The following is a 17,020-nucleotide window of genomic DNA, read 5'->3' as shown; positions in this document are numbered from 1 at the left end:
CAGCTGTAACCCGACAATCATTGTTCCGGCGGGGGGTTCGTAGGTCCCCAAGCAGCTGTAGCCTGACTTGTCACCCTTTGTCATGATCGCCTCCAAGCCTGAGTTTGAATCGCCTGATGATGTGCGACCTACTTCGGATTAGACTCGGATATGTTAACGAGTGCACCTATAACTTTCCTTCGTCGTTCTAGTTTTTGTGCTCACCATAAACGCGTCCGCAGTGGAGTCGCCAAAAGATATTCGCGTGGAAATATTTCCATACTCGAATCTTTGAATTTATTGATGGATATTGTGTGGCTCGATGCTTTAACCGGTTCTGTCCGAAAAGTTGAATAGGGTTTGATTTATCTAAATTAAAACATTAATCTGGAGATTAAGAAATCCAGGCGAGATTAATATTTGAACTATTGCTACTCCTAAGTTAATCAACCGCGGGGGTTGGGGATAGAAAAATACAGGGCTTTGAAGTTTGTTTTTGATTGATAATTTGAATTGTCTACAATACAAACTTAAAGTTAACTATTTATAGGGGACAAACCCTTAAAGAAAACATATTCTAATGAGATAGAATCTCTTATTAGGCTAAATACTAGGCTAAATAATGACAAATAAAAATAAAAGAATAATTAATAGATTTTTGGACTCAAAAACCCGAATTAGTCCATATAAGTACTTTTTGGGTGGTGTAAACAACTTTTAATCTCGGCACTTTATGGTGTTAATATTTTTTTTTAACAGAGATAGATATTACATACTATTACTACAAACAAAGTTACAAAGCTACAAACAAAGGTATATATATACATACTACCCTTTTTACAAATATGTGCAAATCCGCCACTCACGTCATCCACACCGTTTACGTTGAATGCATCGCCGAGCTCGCCAATATGACGGAATGATGCCGTAGCCGCTGCTTCTGACGCTTCTGACGTGTGAGCCTTCTCCAGATGTCCTCTCCATAAATCTTCTTCTTTTTTTTCTTCCTTTTTGTCCGCAAGGGGGTTCGAACCCATGCCCCTTGAGACTTATGCCTCACTCCTTAGCCAACTAAGCTAGAGATCATTGGCTATAGTGTTAATATATATTGATTTATAATCTCTACAAATCATTTCTTTATTGAATATTAATCTTTAAAAAATAAAATTAGTCTAACATTTTGACAAATTCACATGTTATAAAAAATATTTATTTAATTTTTATGATTTTAATATTATACTTTATTTTATTTATTTACCTAATATAAAAATTATTATTAAAAAAGTATTAATATCAGAGATCGTCAGTATTTTTAAATAATGTAATATTTACATGAAAAGATATTTTCTCATTAATTCTCAGCAAATAGAATTTTCTCATTAATTCTCACCAAATAGAACATTCTCATCAGTTTTTACTTTTTTGGAATCACTTATTTAAATTATATTTATTTCAATAAGTGTTCTAATTTATATTAACTTCTAATCTATACATATTATAGTGCTCTAATCTATATTAACTCATAATCTCTATATTTTAATTGTTTAATATATATATTTGAAATTTCAAATGCTACCTTAGAGGGGGGTGAATAAGGTATTTTAAAAATTAAAGAGGTTTAGAGATAGAAGAAAGACACAAGGAATTTAGAGTGGTTCGGATCACAACTCGGTCTTAGTCCACTACTCAATCAAAAATTGAGATTTTAATAATCCACTAAAAATGTGTTTTAAAGCTAAACACTAACTAATACAAAAAAAAAATCTAGAGCTAATTTTAAACTCACAAAGTAATTTTTCAAGGTTAATCACAAACTTACAAACACAAAATGATTAATCAAATAATTGATGATCAATAAAAAAATGAAAAACAATCAATACAAATTGATGCACGATAAATGTTTATATAAGAGAATTGAATGTTTGTAATCGTTGTTTGTTGATAAAATGTCTAACCAAATAAATGTGGTAGATTAGGGGTATTTATAACCCCAACAACACGCCTTTAAGTCTTTTAGAAGAAAGCTCAAAATTGTGTTGAAAAGCACTGAGTAACGCCCACGACCTTTGAAGACTTCTGAAAAATGAACGGTTAAGTGCCACATGGCACCTCTTCACTGGGTCATTCAAATATGACCGTTGAGGATTGCAATGGTTAGGAAGGTCGCGCCCGCTATCCATATGAGTCGCGCCCGCGACTAATGAAGTGAACCTAAGTCGCGCCCACTGAGGACTTGAGTAGCGCCTGTTTCTAATGCGTCGCGCCCGCGACAAACTGAAGGTAGCGGGCGCGAAAAACTTCTGAATCTGAAATAATTAAATTTTTTGATTCTCACTAGAAACTTCCGAATCGCTCCACAATAATTTTAATAGGTTTCTACACACTAATAAATAATATTATAACCTTTAAATTAATTGTTAAAAGTCAAAATTGAAGAGATCAAAAAGACTTGGTCCAATAATATTAATTTATAATCTCTACAAATCATTTATTTTTTCGTACGTTAATATTTAAAAAAATAAAATTAATCTAAAATTTTGACAAATTCACATATTATAAAAAAAATTAATTTAATTTTTATGATTTTAACAGTGTACTTTATTTAATTTTTATCTAATATAAAAGTTATTATTAAATAAATGAGATCATCAGTATTATCAAATATTCTATTATTAACATGAAAAGAGATTTTTATTTTATTAGTCTGCATATTATGAATTTTTTTTCATATTTTTCATATATTGTTAAATCTATTATTTAATAAATTATATATATACTTATATAATTGAGAAAACCAAAGAAACATTCTCATGATTTCGTAATTTAGATAAAACAATTAACTAATATTATGAAATAGTATTAATAAATAATTTTGCTAGAACATTCTTATTAGTTCATATCTTATTTAAACTATCTATTTTTAATTTTTTAATTATGATTTTTTCTTTATGATTTTCACTTTTAAATTATCTCTTTCGAAATATTAGACATCAATTTTAATTTTACAAAAATTTGATAATTACTTTGAGAAGTTAAGCTTTTTAATTTAAATCTGCTTCCTCAATCGAAAAGAAAGACAAATCCGAAAAATTATAATAGCAATTGTATTTCAATTTTCGCTAAGTGGAAACAATAGTATATAGGCTTAATCACCAAAAAATACCAAACCTATACGTTTTGTGTCAATTATAGCCAAACCTTTAAAAATCACCAGATTTAGCCAAACCTTATATGTTCTGTTTCTTTTTTAGCCATTTTTGAATCGAACCGGTTTTTCTGACACAGTGTCGTCCACGTCACCGCCAACTAAGCAATTGGCTGGCATGACAGCTGAAATATTTAAATAAGGTTTGGCTATAACTGACACAAAATGCATAGTTTTGGTATTTTTTGGTGAATAAAACTAATTTTAAACTTAAAAAATTAAATGATTAATTATATTATAATAAAATTCATATACATTTAAAAAATAATATTTTTATTTAACGCTAATTAAAATTAATCTATTTTTTTACTAAATTTAATTAATTCTAATAATTTTTTTTACATATTTGATGGATATATAATTAATTTAAATTCTATTAAATACAAAAAATGTCATTTTCATCTTAATTTTTTTAAAAAAATTCCGTCGTTGGTTCGTTGACACTGCCGCCGTTTGAGACCCAATTGTTCGTCTTCCGACGAATAATCTGAGAGTAACATACACAACAAACATAAGACAGTGTTCATAATTCAACTATACACACATAAACATAAAAATAATCACTAAACAGACTGCTTATTTAAAGGACGAGGGAAGCTCATTGTGATGTAATCAATATATATCATGATGTTTATAAGCATAAACGCATATGTTATTTTATTCGGCATAGCCAAAAACTTACCTTAATTTACGCATAACTATTTTATTTATTACCTAAATCCAGTCATAACAAAACATTAAAATAATAAATCAAGTTCAAAATCATCATGAACATTAAACACTTTCACCAAATTTAATTCAACATTAATTACTAAATAATACATTAATTCATTTATTTAATTACATATTCATGAAATATATTATAATATAAATTTATTAGATTTAATTAGGTTTAATAAAAAATTGAAATTAATTTTAATTAGTATTAAATAGGAAATATTAATTATTTTTAAATATAAATAAATTTTATAAATATTATAATTAATTTACTAATTAAAATTTAAAAATTGGTTTGATTTTAAAATTTGGTTTATTCACCTAAAAATACCAAACCTATTTCTTTTGTGTCAGTTATAGCCAAACCTTATTTAAATATTTCAGCTGCCATGTCAGCCAATTGCTTAGTTGGCGGTGACGTGGATGGCACGGTGTCATAAAAAACCGGTTCGATTCAAAAATGGCTAAAAAAGAAACAGAACATATAAGGTTTGGCTAAATCTGGTGATTTTTAAAGGTTTGGCTATAATTGACACAAAACGTATAGGTTTGGCATTTTTTTGGTGATTAAGCCTAGTATATACCACATTTTGAAATAAATCAATTAACAAGCTGCTTTATAAGAAGACTGTGAGGGCAAGACCATATGTTTTGGCTTTTTGCTAGGTGAAGCTTCAATGGATATTCATATTAGAAAAATTAAACTCACATTTTGTTCGATTATTGAATTGTGATTCCCTTTTAATTGAATGTAATTATGATCTAGTAATTAAACCATATATGTTATTATCTCAAGCCACATAATAAAAATTATTAATTAATATTTTATATATATTAATCTTATTAAAACTCAGTTATAAGTCAAATTATAATTTCTATCATAAAACCACCTTAATAATTTGAGGGTTTATTCTACACAGCGCATATGACACGTCATTTTTACAATAAGCCAATAATCATTTGCAATAGGGAATTTTTATATTTTTTTAATCATTAAACATTTGCACATGACTAACGCCTCATTGATTTGTTGCACGAATGACGTGGTGCAACCGTTGCATTGTATAATTATTCTAATAATTTTATTAAAGAACTTTATTTTAAAAAATTACCTAATAAAAATAAAAATATATAAAATTGTAGTAGATGGTTCACATGGACAACACAACCAAATAGAATAAGATTATTATTTAGAATATGCTTGAAATTTAATTCTATAATATTTAGGGTTAATGTTATAAAAATTCACCAACTTTACATGTTTTCTCATTTTAATCACACAATTTAAATTTTCCCATTTTCATGCACGAACTATCACTTTTTCTTAAATTCATGCACGGTGCTGAAGTGTCACGGCTCCATTGGTGTAATTCGCTGAGGTGGAGGTCATTTTACACCAATGAATGAGTGCCACCTCAGCATTGTGCATGAATTTGAGAAAAAATGGTAATTTGTGCATGAAAATGAGAAAATTTAAACTGCGTGATTAAAATGAGAAAATATGTAAAGTTTGTAATCAGTGGCGGATCCAGGAATTTATTTCAGTTCGGGCTAAATAACACGTAGTAAATAAATTCATTTGCATAAAAATATGTAATAAAATTACAAACAATAGATATTACTTACATTAATTTCGATAAATACAAGGCAATTGCATTCTCCGGGTCTACATAGCTTGAAAGCGCTGTAGAATGGGCTCGTTATCAATCTTCAAAAAAATTGTTTTTTCAATATAACATGATAAACTGTCGCTCAAAAACTCATCCCCCATTTTGTTACGCAAATCAGTCTTGATAATATTCATTGCTGAAAATGTCCTTTCAACTGAAGCAGTTGCAACTGGTAAAACCAATGCTAATTCTATCAATCGATAAATAAGAGGATAAATCAAGTACTTCTCTGTTTCCACCAGCTTCTTTGCAAGTTGTCCGATTCCCACAAGTTCAACAAAATCAGCCCTTTGCCTCACATCATATATGTATATATCCAATTGATCGCTTAACATCGTCAAATCAAATGCAGAAAATCTTCTGGATAAAAATCGGCTAAACGACGCAATTTCAGAGCATTAAATCTAGAAAATGATTGTCTCCGATCCAGACAGCTTACGCAAGAAATCGGCTAAACGGCGCAAGGTGAACACGAATTCAAAATTTTCCATTCGCTCAAGCAAACCCAAAGCTGCACCTCTATCCTTTGAACCAATTGCATCATCATGAACATATCCAAGCACTTCCATTACTGAAGGCCACATCGCCAATATACGCAGTACCGTACGGTAATGAGAACCCCACCTCGTGTCTCCAGGTCTTGCAAGACTTGTCTCTTGATGCATCCCTCTTCCCGAAGAGATTTCACCATTTTCTAATTGTGTGACAATATGATCATGTTGGCTTTGTCTGAGTGCATCTTTTCTTTTACAGGAAGCTCCAACAGTGTTAACAATTATGGATAAATAGCTAAATGAAGTCTCTACAATCGGTAATGTTTTTGCAACTGCAATAACTACCAATTGAAGCTGGTGAGCAAAACAATGAACATACCTAGCATAAGGATTCTCATTAAGTATACTTGTCCTCGCAGTCTAGATATTGATAGTCCATACTTGGCAAAAAACTTGTCAATAGCTTCCTTTAAAGTATGTGATGAAGTATCTGCTACATGCTCAACTGAAAGAAACCTCTCAAGGATTTCTCCATGATCGTCAACATATCTCACCATAATAGCCATTTGTTCTTTCAAAGAGTTATCGCGGGATTCGTCAACCATGAGTGTGAAAAAACGATCTCCAATATTCTTAATAATAGTAGTTCTCACTTCTTCTGCACAAGCATTCACTATCTCTTTTTGAATACTTGGCGAGTCATCTGATTGTCTATAACATTGAAAAAATAATTTGATAATTAGACATAATTAAATTATATTACTATTAAATGTAAATTAATTAGATCTTATTTATAAATTACCTGGAGCATTAATATTTAACACCTTTGCAATCTCTTCATAATGCTCACAATCCCTTTGGAGTAACTCAAGAAAGTTGCCTCTACTCAATGAATCATTCGACTCATCATGTCCTCGAAAAGCTAATCCTTGTTTGAGTAAGAATCGAATAACATCCAATACTGCTGTCAATCGAGTACGATAAGCAACCTCTGCGTGAGAAGAATGCTGAGTAAATATGTGCTCCACACTTTGTCGTTGGTTTTTATATGCTATATTTTCTCGCAGCATAATTGTGGTCACTATCAACATTTCCAACATGTTCTCCCAAGCTAGCTCTTGCATTCTTTCAATTATTGAATCTTGTTTTTGTGAATACTTCTCGACCGCCTTGATACTTGGGTTTTGGCGGTTTAAACATGTTAGTGATATGCACTAGGTCAATCATGTTTGACCATGTTTTGACTTTATTATTTTGTTATTTATTGATTGACAAGTTTTATCATTTTATATTAATGATTAAAATACTTGAATGGTTAATTCTTTTTAAGGTCATCAAGTATATAACTTGATAGTAGAACCCTTAGGTTTAATAAAAGAAATATATACCATCTATCCCTAGTCTTAATAGAACATTGAGACTAGTATGATGTTGACTGATGATTATGTTTTACTAATCATGTATATGAGATATTAAGTCAAATCATAGGTGCTATTTGAGAAATAAGGCACTGGATGACCCACTGTGAGAATACTACATAGATCACTGTCATAAGTAATTCTCATTACAGTTCTATTAGTATAATCCTTTGACCTTGAAATCATCATGGATTTCTACATAGCTATTTCATATTTTGATACAGTCTTACATTATCTTTAACAGGATAATGAAATATATTGTCATTGGATATGAAAGTAACTATGTGAGAAATGTGAGTGACTGAGAAGGAATTTGTCCCTCATTTATTTGAGTAAGATATCTATGGGCCCCTTGAAAAAGATAGACTGAAGAAAATGCATGGCCATGCTAAATGAATTGATAAAGAGTTATCATTTTCAGTCTACTTAGAGTCAAGAAACTAATGATTGAATATTATAAGGATGACATGACTATGCCTTATATTCAATCTGGATATCGAGAGACAAAGTGATTAAAATATTATTGTAAATGGTTAAATCGGATTGTCGATATTCGTATAACTTGGATAGTCATAATGTCTTGCTAGAGGCCACTTATGACTTGTGGGTTGAAATAGGGATTTCGAGCCTACTGCCAACGTTATATGAACCTACAGGGTCGCACACTAAGAACAGGCCCAAAACAGTTATGGGTTGTACAAGCCCAATGTGATTAAGTGATTAATTATTATATATATATATATATATATATATATATATATATATATATATATATATATATATATATATATATATAATTCGTAATATATATATATATATATATATATATATATATATTAATAAATATATATTAATTCGAAATTAAGGATAAGTGTTTTCCTTAATTTATTATTTTTTGAAGATAATAAATAATTAATATATATGAATGATTATTAAAAAGGAGTTTTTGATAAACATAAACTTGCAAGAATTACAATGAGATTGAAATTCGAATTTGTCTCAAACCCTAGTGTTATTGTATCACTATAAATACACATTAACCAATTGGTTTGAGAATCACGAAATTCATTATTCACTAAATCACTAAAAATTCGAAATTGCTGGTGAAGCAATAGTGCTAGCACACAAGCACTAGTTTTGGCTAAGGTCCGTTCGTGTGGATACTCGTAGAGGACGCATTCTTTTGGAGGCGTTTCTTATCCGAGGCCAGGTATCACCAAAGTGAACCACCTCCTTCCTTCCTACATTGCTGTTGAATTCGACATACAAGTAAGTACTTATTCTGTTAATTCGAATTACATGGATCTTGGTTTGGGTTTTTAGATAAATTTTTGAAATTCCGCTGCGTTATGAACACAAAAAACCCAAAAAAGCAAATAACACCATAAGCAAAATCCTGCATCTTTTGATAAACTATACTCCAACCACACATAATCACGAAACCAAGTGCTTTGAAAACTTCTATTTTGATTTCCAAATTTTTTCTGAGGAAATTTATGACCCTTTGGTTGACAAGGACCTTTAAGCACATACGCACGTCTCACTTCATCTCTAATATTGATTTCATAGTCATCAATCGAAATTCGTTCTCCAGGGTCCGCAATTACATCAGTAGAATCAAACTCGACACGTTTTCTTTTTCTCCCGATGATGCACCCAAATCATCTCCTTTATCACAAGAATTAACAATTTTTGGTGTTCTAATAACATATTTATCCATAACCTAAATACAATTATTTCAATTAGTTTTATCATACAATTTAATTTAACATTCACAAAAATATCAAAATAATAATATTCATCAAATATTTATCAATAAAATAAAATGACAATAATTTCGAATACTTACTTGTTGTAGTCCAATTCCTTTTTTTGATTTTTTATGAATAAATCAAGTGGAAAACCTAAACAAATAGAATTGAATAGAGTTATTTCACCATAAGACAAATAAATTAATTAAATAAAATTACATAAATAAAATTTAAAAAGAAAAAGACTTACCCAAAGTTATAGGTTAATTGATTTTGGAGGAGAATTTGAAATTGAAAAATTAGGTTATGATATTTATAAATTAGGTTGTATATTTTGAAATTAGGTTAAAGAGTTTGAATGGAGAATTTAGAGAATAATAAAAGTTACCTCAAATGACATAAATTTAGAGAAATTGAGGGATTGAATTGAAACTTTGTAATTTGTAAATTAAATAAAGGTGGTGGGGGCTGATTTTTATTTGTGGGGGAAGTGGGATTTTGGGGCTAATGCATTTAATAAGCATCAGTCCCCATTTGGCCGTTTCTTCTGTTCTGTTTTAACAGAGCTGATGAAACCTTAAAATTAAATAGAGGCCCAAACGACGTCGTTTTGGCCTCTATTTAATAAAAAAAAAATAAGAGGCCAAAACGACGTCGTTTTGGCCTCTTCATTAGAAAAAATTCAGCATCTTTCTTCCTCAGCTTTCTTCCTCAGCCTTCTTCCTCAGCATCGGCAGCCATGGCTGGTTTTCAGAAGATCAGCACCGGTCCTCCAGACTTCCGGCGGCAGCCCGTGCTCTAGCCTACCCGAGCCCAAGGCTAGATCCGCCCCTGTTTGTAATTTTTTTTTGATATTAACCCTAAAATTTATCTTCTTCTTTTCTATAATTTTATTCATGATTATATATGGTTAAAAACTGCAAAATCAAAATAGTTTTACAGGGTAATCCATTTAATGATTAATCGTTTGAAATTTTAGATTTATCTTTTAAATTTTAGAAGTGATACTATTATTTAGAGATTATAAATTATTCATATAAACTAGTTTAGCGGTTCTTGCTCACCCTTAATAATATTGTATGACTGTGTTAATTTTTTGAGTTTAAATGTAAATTTCCGTATTTTTAAGGGATAAAATATTGTCACGTGTCTAATATTTTATTAGACGGGAGAACGTAAATAAAATTTAAAGATAAATTTAATTTATAAGTGCCCCTAAAATTATATTGTGGCTATAGGATTTCAAATTTAAATTTTGAAAATTTAAATTTGAATATTTTATATAATTAAACGGAATAAAATGAACTTATGAATTAGATGCAGAATAATTTATAAGTTCCGAGCGAATATTTTTGGTGTCAATATTCGCAAGGTTATCGTGAAAATTTGATAAAATTTGGGAGTATAAATTTTAGGCTTAAGCACCAAAAATCACCAACTTTCACGTGTTTTTGGTATTTAACAGAATCTTTTTTTCTTGACATAAAAAATCATCAACTTTCATTTTTTGGCATATTCGTCCACATAATCGTTTCCTTTGAAAAATTAAGCACAAAACGACGCCGTTTTAGCGCAAAACAACCCCGTTTTACATTCAAAATGGCGTCGTTTCACATCTCGTGGACAAATATGCAAAAAATGAAAGTTGGTGATTTTTTATGCCAAGAAGAAAAGATTATGTTAAATAACAAAAACACGCGAAAGTTGGTGATTTTTCATGCAATTAAGCCTAAATTTTATCAAGCGTGGTCGATATAAACCTGATGGATATCTTAAATTACAATGGAGTCGAGTCGCATGAGATCTATCCTCAGACGATATCGGACTCCCGCTCAAAGGGAAAAACCAGACGAAGCAAGCGGCCGAATCCATAGGATCCGCCTCGACTGGAAAATCACATCTAATAGGAAGAATATCGAATCCTTGAGGACTCGGACAAAGCGTGCCGACCCTGGGATTCGGACAGATTACCAGATCTACTGAATATTTTCGAGTATTTTTCCTATTTGGATACAAAGACCAACTTAGGAAGATAACCTCTAACTTAGGAATACGAGACTATTTAGAAAGACGTTCCTTAGTAGGACTCATGTCTGAATAAGGAATATCACTACTAATCAGGTTCAAATCCTACAAAATAGGACTCACCTTCCTATTACAACTCTACAAGGTATACAATCTTCTACTATAAAAGGAGGTTGAGGTATGCCTAAACACATAACTACAATAAATACATAAAAACCTCTGCTTGAGCTCAATAATGACTTTAGCATCGGAGAGTTAATCGGACAAACACCGTCCAGTTAGCTTCTATCATGTTTTGCAGGTCATTCAACCGGATCAGAAGGCCTATTCCATCAATTGGCGTCGTCTGTGAAAAAACTTACCAAACTTCAATTCAAAGGAGTTTTTCTGAACTCAAATAAATACTATTAAAGAAGATGTTTTCTGACGGAATAAACCTGAAAAACAAGTTAAAAACCACATCGCACCATAAGAAACAGAAAATACAAGAATCCATGATTCCACCTCTGGTGACTTTCGACGAAGAGGACTTTGGGAGAATCATGGAACAACACAATGAAGCCCTAGTAATGGCCATGATTATCGAATATTGGAATGTAGAAAGGATATTGGTTGATGAAGGAAGTGTCATCAATCTGATGACAAGAAGAGCTTGCGAGAGCCTTGGAAGGGCTCCCGCGGAACTAAAAAGGAATGCTATTCCGGTGATTGGATTTGGTGGATCTCCCATCAAACCCATGGGAACAATCATGCTTGATGTCAAGCTGGGAAGAGCAAGAAGAAGTGAAGCATTGCCTACGCGTTTTAGCGTCGTAGATATCGACCTACCATACAACGCAATATTGCGGAGACCATTCCTCTACGATTCAGCAACCATAACCAGTGTGAAAGCACTCACGATGAAGATATCAACAAGAAAGGGATTGTCACAGTGCAAGGAAACTGAACCACAACAAGAGAATGCTATAACCAGGTGATAAAGGAATCCTTCGAAACCCTACCGATTAAGGAAATCCGCAATCACGACATTGAAGAAAAAGAAACATCATTAGAGGGCGAAACAAAGAAACTAGACTTCAACGAGGATAAAAAAAGTGAATTTGTGGGTAGGCATGAACCCCAAAATTGAAGAAGAAATTACGGCGATTCTAGTAAGGAATATTGGAACGTTCGCCGCCAAGGCTTTAGAAATCATCGTAATAGACTCGCACGTCATAACCCACGATCTAAATGTAGCAGGAACGAAAAATCCCGTTAGAAGAAAAGGAAATTCTCCAAAGAGAAATAAAGAATAATAGCTGACGAAGTAGAAAAATTCAGTAAAGCAGGATTCATCAGAGAAGTAAACTACCCGGAATGGGTGGCAAACGTAGTAATCGTGAAGAAAGCGAATGGGAAAAATAAGATGTGCGTAGACTATACAGATTTAAACAAAGCATGCCCCAAAGAGAGTTATCCACTGCCAGACATCGACCAACTGCTTGACTCTATCGCAGGACACACGATGTACAGCCTGGCGGATGCCGCCCAAGGCTATCACCAAATTCAAATGAAGGAGCAGGACCAGGAAAAAACATCTTTCATAATCGAAGGAGGGACCTATTGCTACACGGCAATGCCCTACGGGCTGAAGAATGCCGGAGCGACATACCAAAGGATTTTGAATTTCATGTTCAAAGACGAGATCGGAAAGCGAGTCCAAGTGTACGTAGACGACCTGATTATAAAGAGCAAAAATGAAAAAAGCCACGCTGAAGACCTGGCAGAAACATTTAAAATCGTGAACAAATTTGGGATGAAGCTGAATCCGGACAAGTGCACGTTTGAAGTACAAGGAGAAAAATTCCTGAGATTCATGATATCCCAGAGAGGAATAGAGGCGAATCCAGAAAAGATCAAAGCAATAATGGATATGAAGGCACCCCGAAGTATAAATGAAGTTCAAAAACTCAATGGGCGAATCACCGCACTCGGAAGATTCGTGTCCTGCTCGGCCAAAAGATGTGTGCCATTCTTCAAGGCCCTGAAAGGGACATAAAATTTCGAATGGAATAAGGATTGCAAAGAGGCGTTCGAAGAACTAAAAAAATTCTGTCCAAACCACCACTGCTGAGTCGACCACTAAATGGAGAAACGCTCTATTTATACATTTGCGCGAGAAAGGAAGTCATAGGGACAGTGCAAGAGAAGAGGATGGCGAGCTAAAGCCTATTTATTATATCAGCCGAGTCCTGAAAGGAGTGGAAATGAGATATCCGGAGATAGAAAAAATGGAGCTCGCCGTAGTAACTTGTAATACCCCAAAATATTTAAGTATTTCATTGGACCATGTGTCCAGTTCTGACTCGCCAGGGTGGCGATATCGGAAATAATTTCCAAGAAATTAAAGTAAATAAGTTTTTAAGTCGGTCTTGGGAAAGTAATTATGCGGAATTTAATATCATATTCCAATTCTACAGTTGGAATTTGAATTAAAGGGAAAGGTTTCAAGAAAAGTCTCAAACTAGAGTTCAGGGACTAAAGTGGTAATTTAACCAGTTAAGTCCCGAAAGGGAAATTATTTTCCCAAGGTCCGCGAAATGTTTTATAGTAATAGTGGTAAAAATTTGGGGTCAATCGGAGACCTTTTAAAATTTGGACGCGGATGCGTTTTGAGCTAAATTGCAACTTTTGAAAAGTTCAAGGACCAAAGTACAAATTAGCCAATTAACTATCGAGAATAGTAATTAAAAAGATGATTGACGGAAAAATAATAATCTTGGGTTACCATTATTTATTTGGATGTAAATAATGCGTAAATAATTGAGTTAAAGTGAATAATTAACCATTTGGTTAAATTATAAAATTTAAAAGAGAATTGGTTTAAGTTAAAGAAATGAAGGATTAAAGAGTATCTTAGCCAATTATATATTTAAGGATTGAAGGAAATGAAGAATCGAGAAAGAGGAAGAATGAATCAGTGAAGGAAAGAAAAGAAAATGACGAACGATTACGATCCGCCGTGGTTTCGCCGTTTCTCGTCCAAATCGAGCGTTCTTTATATCGATTTGTTCAGAATTCGATTCTCTATCGTATATAAGCTTCAAATCGAGGTAAGCTTGATGTTTTTATTGTGAGAATTAGTAAATAAGAGTTATTTCGTTTTAACGAATTAAACGAATTGTAATCGTGTTTCTATAGTCGTTTTTGGTGAGAATTGAATTGGATTATATGTTTGAATGACATGTAAGCATGTCGGGAATGTCAGCGAGCGGCGAAACGCCCGAAAAAGTCATTTTCCTGGGGCTGAACGCGGTGTGCGAACGCACACAGGATCGTGCGAACGCATGGGACCTTTCGTGTGCTTGCACAGCCAGCAATCGCGCCTGTTTGGGCCTTTTTGCCCCGTTTAAACCTAGTTTCCGACTTTGAGAATGTCGGATATTGAAAAGAAAATACGGACCCCGAAAACGAGAAATTTGGATATCGAACATAATGTGTTCGATTAGGGTTTCGAGATATAAGGAACCTAAGTTTAAGAATCGATGAATAAGAGATATAACGAATATCTCGACTAAGTATTAGAATACTATTAAAGTTAAGAATCGTATTTGAAATACAATTACATTAACCTAAGTTTATAACTTAAGATTTTGATACTAAGTCTACGTTTATGAATTAAACGTACAGGTAATCCGGATAAGTAACTGACTTATCGACGAACTACTAGACCGACGAGCTGGAATAGCTAAAGGATCAAACAACGCATGGAGCTCGTGTTCATGGGATCTTATAATATTATTATTCGGAAAGCGGTCACTGTGAGTGGCAAATTTATTTCCGCGTATTATTATCGTATAAAAGTTATTTTCATACCTTATTAGTATTATTACCAATACATCGCATGTATACGATTTGCTTGCATGAGATGTTATGTTTGATAAATTGGATTAGATGAATGTCGTTATATTCATTGTTTTGAATATGAGTAGCTAGTGTGAGATCTATAGATATCAACTACCTATTGAGTGTCAATAGGCTATGAGATTACCAGTGAGTCAGTCTAGTGTAATTAGACTGTTTGTGATGATATAAGGATACGCTTGATTACGGGAATTTGAATTAGTATGCGATACGAGAGTGAACTCGGTTAAAGTGATCTGAGCCCCACGAGAGTGAACTCGGTTAAAGTAACCTGAGCCCCGTATCTTGTGGGTTGGACCCACCAGTGGGTTGGACCCACCAGTGAGTTGGACTCACACTTTGGAATTAAGAGATTGGTCACGACTGACGTGGTTGAGTGTAAACACTCCCGGGTCGGACCATTTGGATCAAGTGGATTCAATTATATACGTTAGCAAATCAAGGATTAGAGCTTCGATAGAGTCTGTTACTTAGGAACGTCTGATGTGTGCTTATATCATGTATGGAATTTACATACGTATTAAGCATGTGATGCTATATTTTAATAATACCATTAGTAACTTGCAAACTCACTCAATATTTTCCCAAATACTGACCCCTCACTCTGATGTTTGAAGGTAGTCGGAGTCGGATCAGACAATCCATCTTCATTGTGCCAGAAGTCGTCGGACTTGCACAAGTATGAGTTTCTAGAGCTGCAGTAGTCAGTAGGTGTCAATATAAGATTGGTGAATTGATTTCAAATAATTAGTTTTGAATGTAAACTCTAATATAATATTTTAATATCTATAATTGTATTATCTACAAGAGTTTTTCCGAAAATGTTTTATATATAATATTATATTTTTAAATGCGAAAAATTATTAGTGGTTTTAGGTTTGCTACGGGTTTTGGAGCTACCACTCCCATTCCCTAGCGCCGGTCTCGGCTCAATAATTTGGGTTGTGACATAACTACACAAAAAAGTTGAAATACTACTTCTAGAGCCACAATGTGGTAGTAAGAATAAACCAGCCTCTGCGAAAGGCGATACAGAGACCCGAAACGTCTGGATGACTCGTCCACTGGTCCATCCAACTAAGTGAGCATGACATCTGATACGAACTCCGCCCAACACTCAAAGCACAAGCTTTGGCGGATTTCGTAGCCGAGATCACTCCCGGAGAACAAGAAAAATCTGTACCCGAACTACTATGGGAATTGCATGTAGATGGAGCTTCTAATGAAAAAGGATCAGGAGCTGGAGCTATTCTCAAAGGCCCCAGAAAGGTGAAAATTGAATAAGGAGTAAATATTGGATTCGCCGCCAGCAACAACGCTGCAGCATACGAAGCCCTGATCGCCGGACTCGGCTTAGTTTTAAAAACAAAACGGAAATCCTGAAGATCTACAGTGACTCTCAACTAGTAGTAAATCAAGTCAAAGGCGAGTAATAGGCTAAAGAAATAGGAATGGTAGAATACTTGGCAAAGGTCATGAAATTACTCCGTATATTGAAGCGCAGGGAGGACAATGGTAAATTATACAGATCCCACGAGAACAAAATCCAACGCTGACGCCATCGCCAAATCGACATCCGAATTAGGAGACCTATTCATGAAAATGCAAGTAAAGGAAATTCTCAAGTCTCCAAGCATCAACGAAGAGGAAATAATGGTTATCGATGAAGCCGACTCCTAGATGACCCCGCTGATCAAATATCTAGACCAAGGAGAGCTACCAACAGACAACGTCGAAGCTATCTGAGTCATCCGCAAATTAGCCAACTACTCGTACCACAATGGAGTTCTCTACCGAACTTCCCTGACACATCCTTGAGCGAGATGTGTCTCGCCCGAAAGCGGAAGCCTAATCCTAA

At 33.4% G+C, this 17,020-nt stretch overlaps 1 protein-coding gene across 1 annotated transcript; it reads right to left on the bottom strand.

The window, feature by feature from the left end:
* Positions 1 to 5,975: 5,975 nt before the first annotated feature.
* On the bottom strand, positions 5,976 to 7,189 carry LOC126657035 (uncharacterized). Its single transcript, XM_050351655.1, has 3 exons — positions 6,868 to 7,189; positions 6,473 to 6,768; positions 5,976 to 6,419 (listed from the first exon to the last, which is right to left on the bottom strand). Exons 1-3 carry the CDS (start codon positions 7,187 to 7,189, stop codon positions 5,976 to 5,978), a joined length of 1,062 nt encoding a protein of 353 aa, XP_050207612.1.
* Positions 7,190 to 17,020: the final 9,831 nt, after the last annotated feature.

This window comes from Mercurialis annua, linkage group LG7, assembly GCF_937616625.2.
Source record: "Mercurialis annua linkage group LG7, ddMerAnnu1.2, whole genome shotgun sequence".
In the NCBI taxonomy this organism is placed as follows: domain Eukaryota; kingdom Viridiplantae; phylum Streptophyta; class Magnoliopsida; order Malpighiales; family Euphorbiaceae; genus Mercurialis; species Mercurialis annua.
The sequence above is the reverse complement of the archived record's forward strand: the minus strand, read 5'-3'. Positions and strand labels throughout refer to the sequence as shown.

What these genes read in the sequence shown, in the direction of transcription:
- LOC126657035 (XM_050351655.1), bottom strand. Translation starts at nt 7,189, where the DNA reads ATGCAAGAGCTAGCTTGGGAGAACATGTTGGAAATGTTGATAGTGACC. An exon ending in GTTAAATATTAATGCTCCAG is followed by an intron (nt 6,769 to 6,867) that starts GTAATTTATAAA and finishes ATAGACAATCAG; the next exon opens with ATGACTCGCCAAGTATTCAA. An exon ending in TATCTAGACTGCGAGGACAA is followed by an intron (nt 6,420 to 6,472) that starts GTATACTTAATG and finishes TTTGCTCACCAG; the next exon opens with CTTCAATTGGTAGTTATTGC.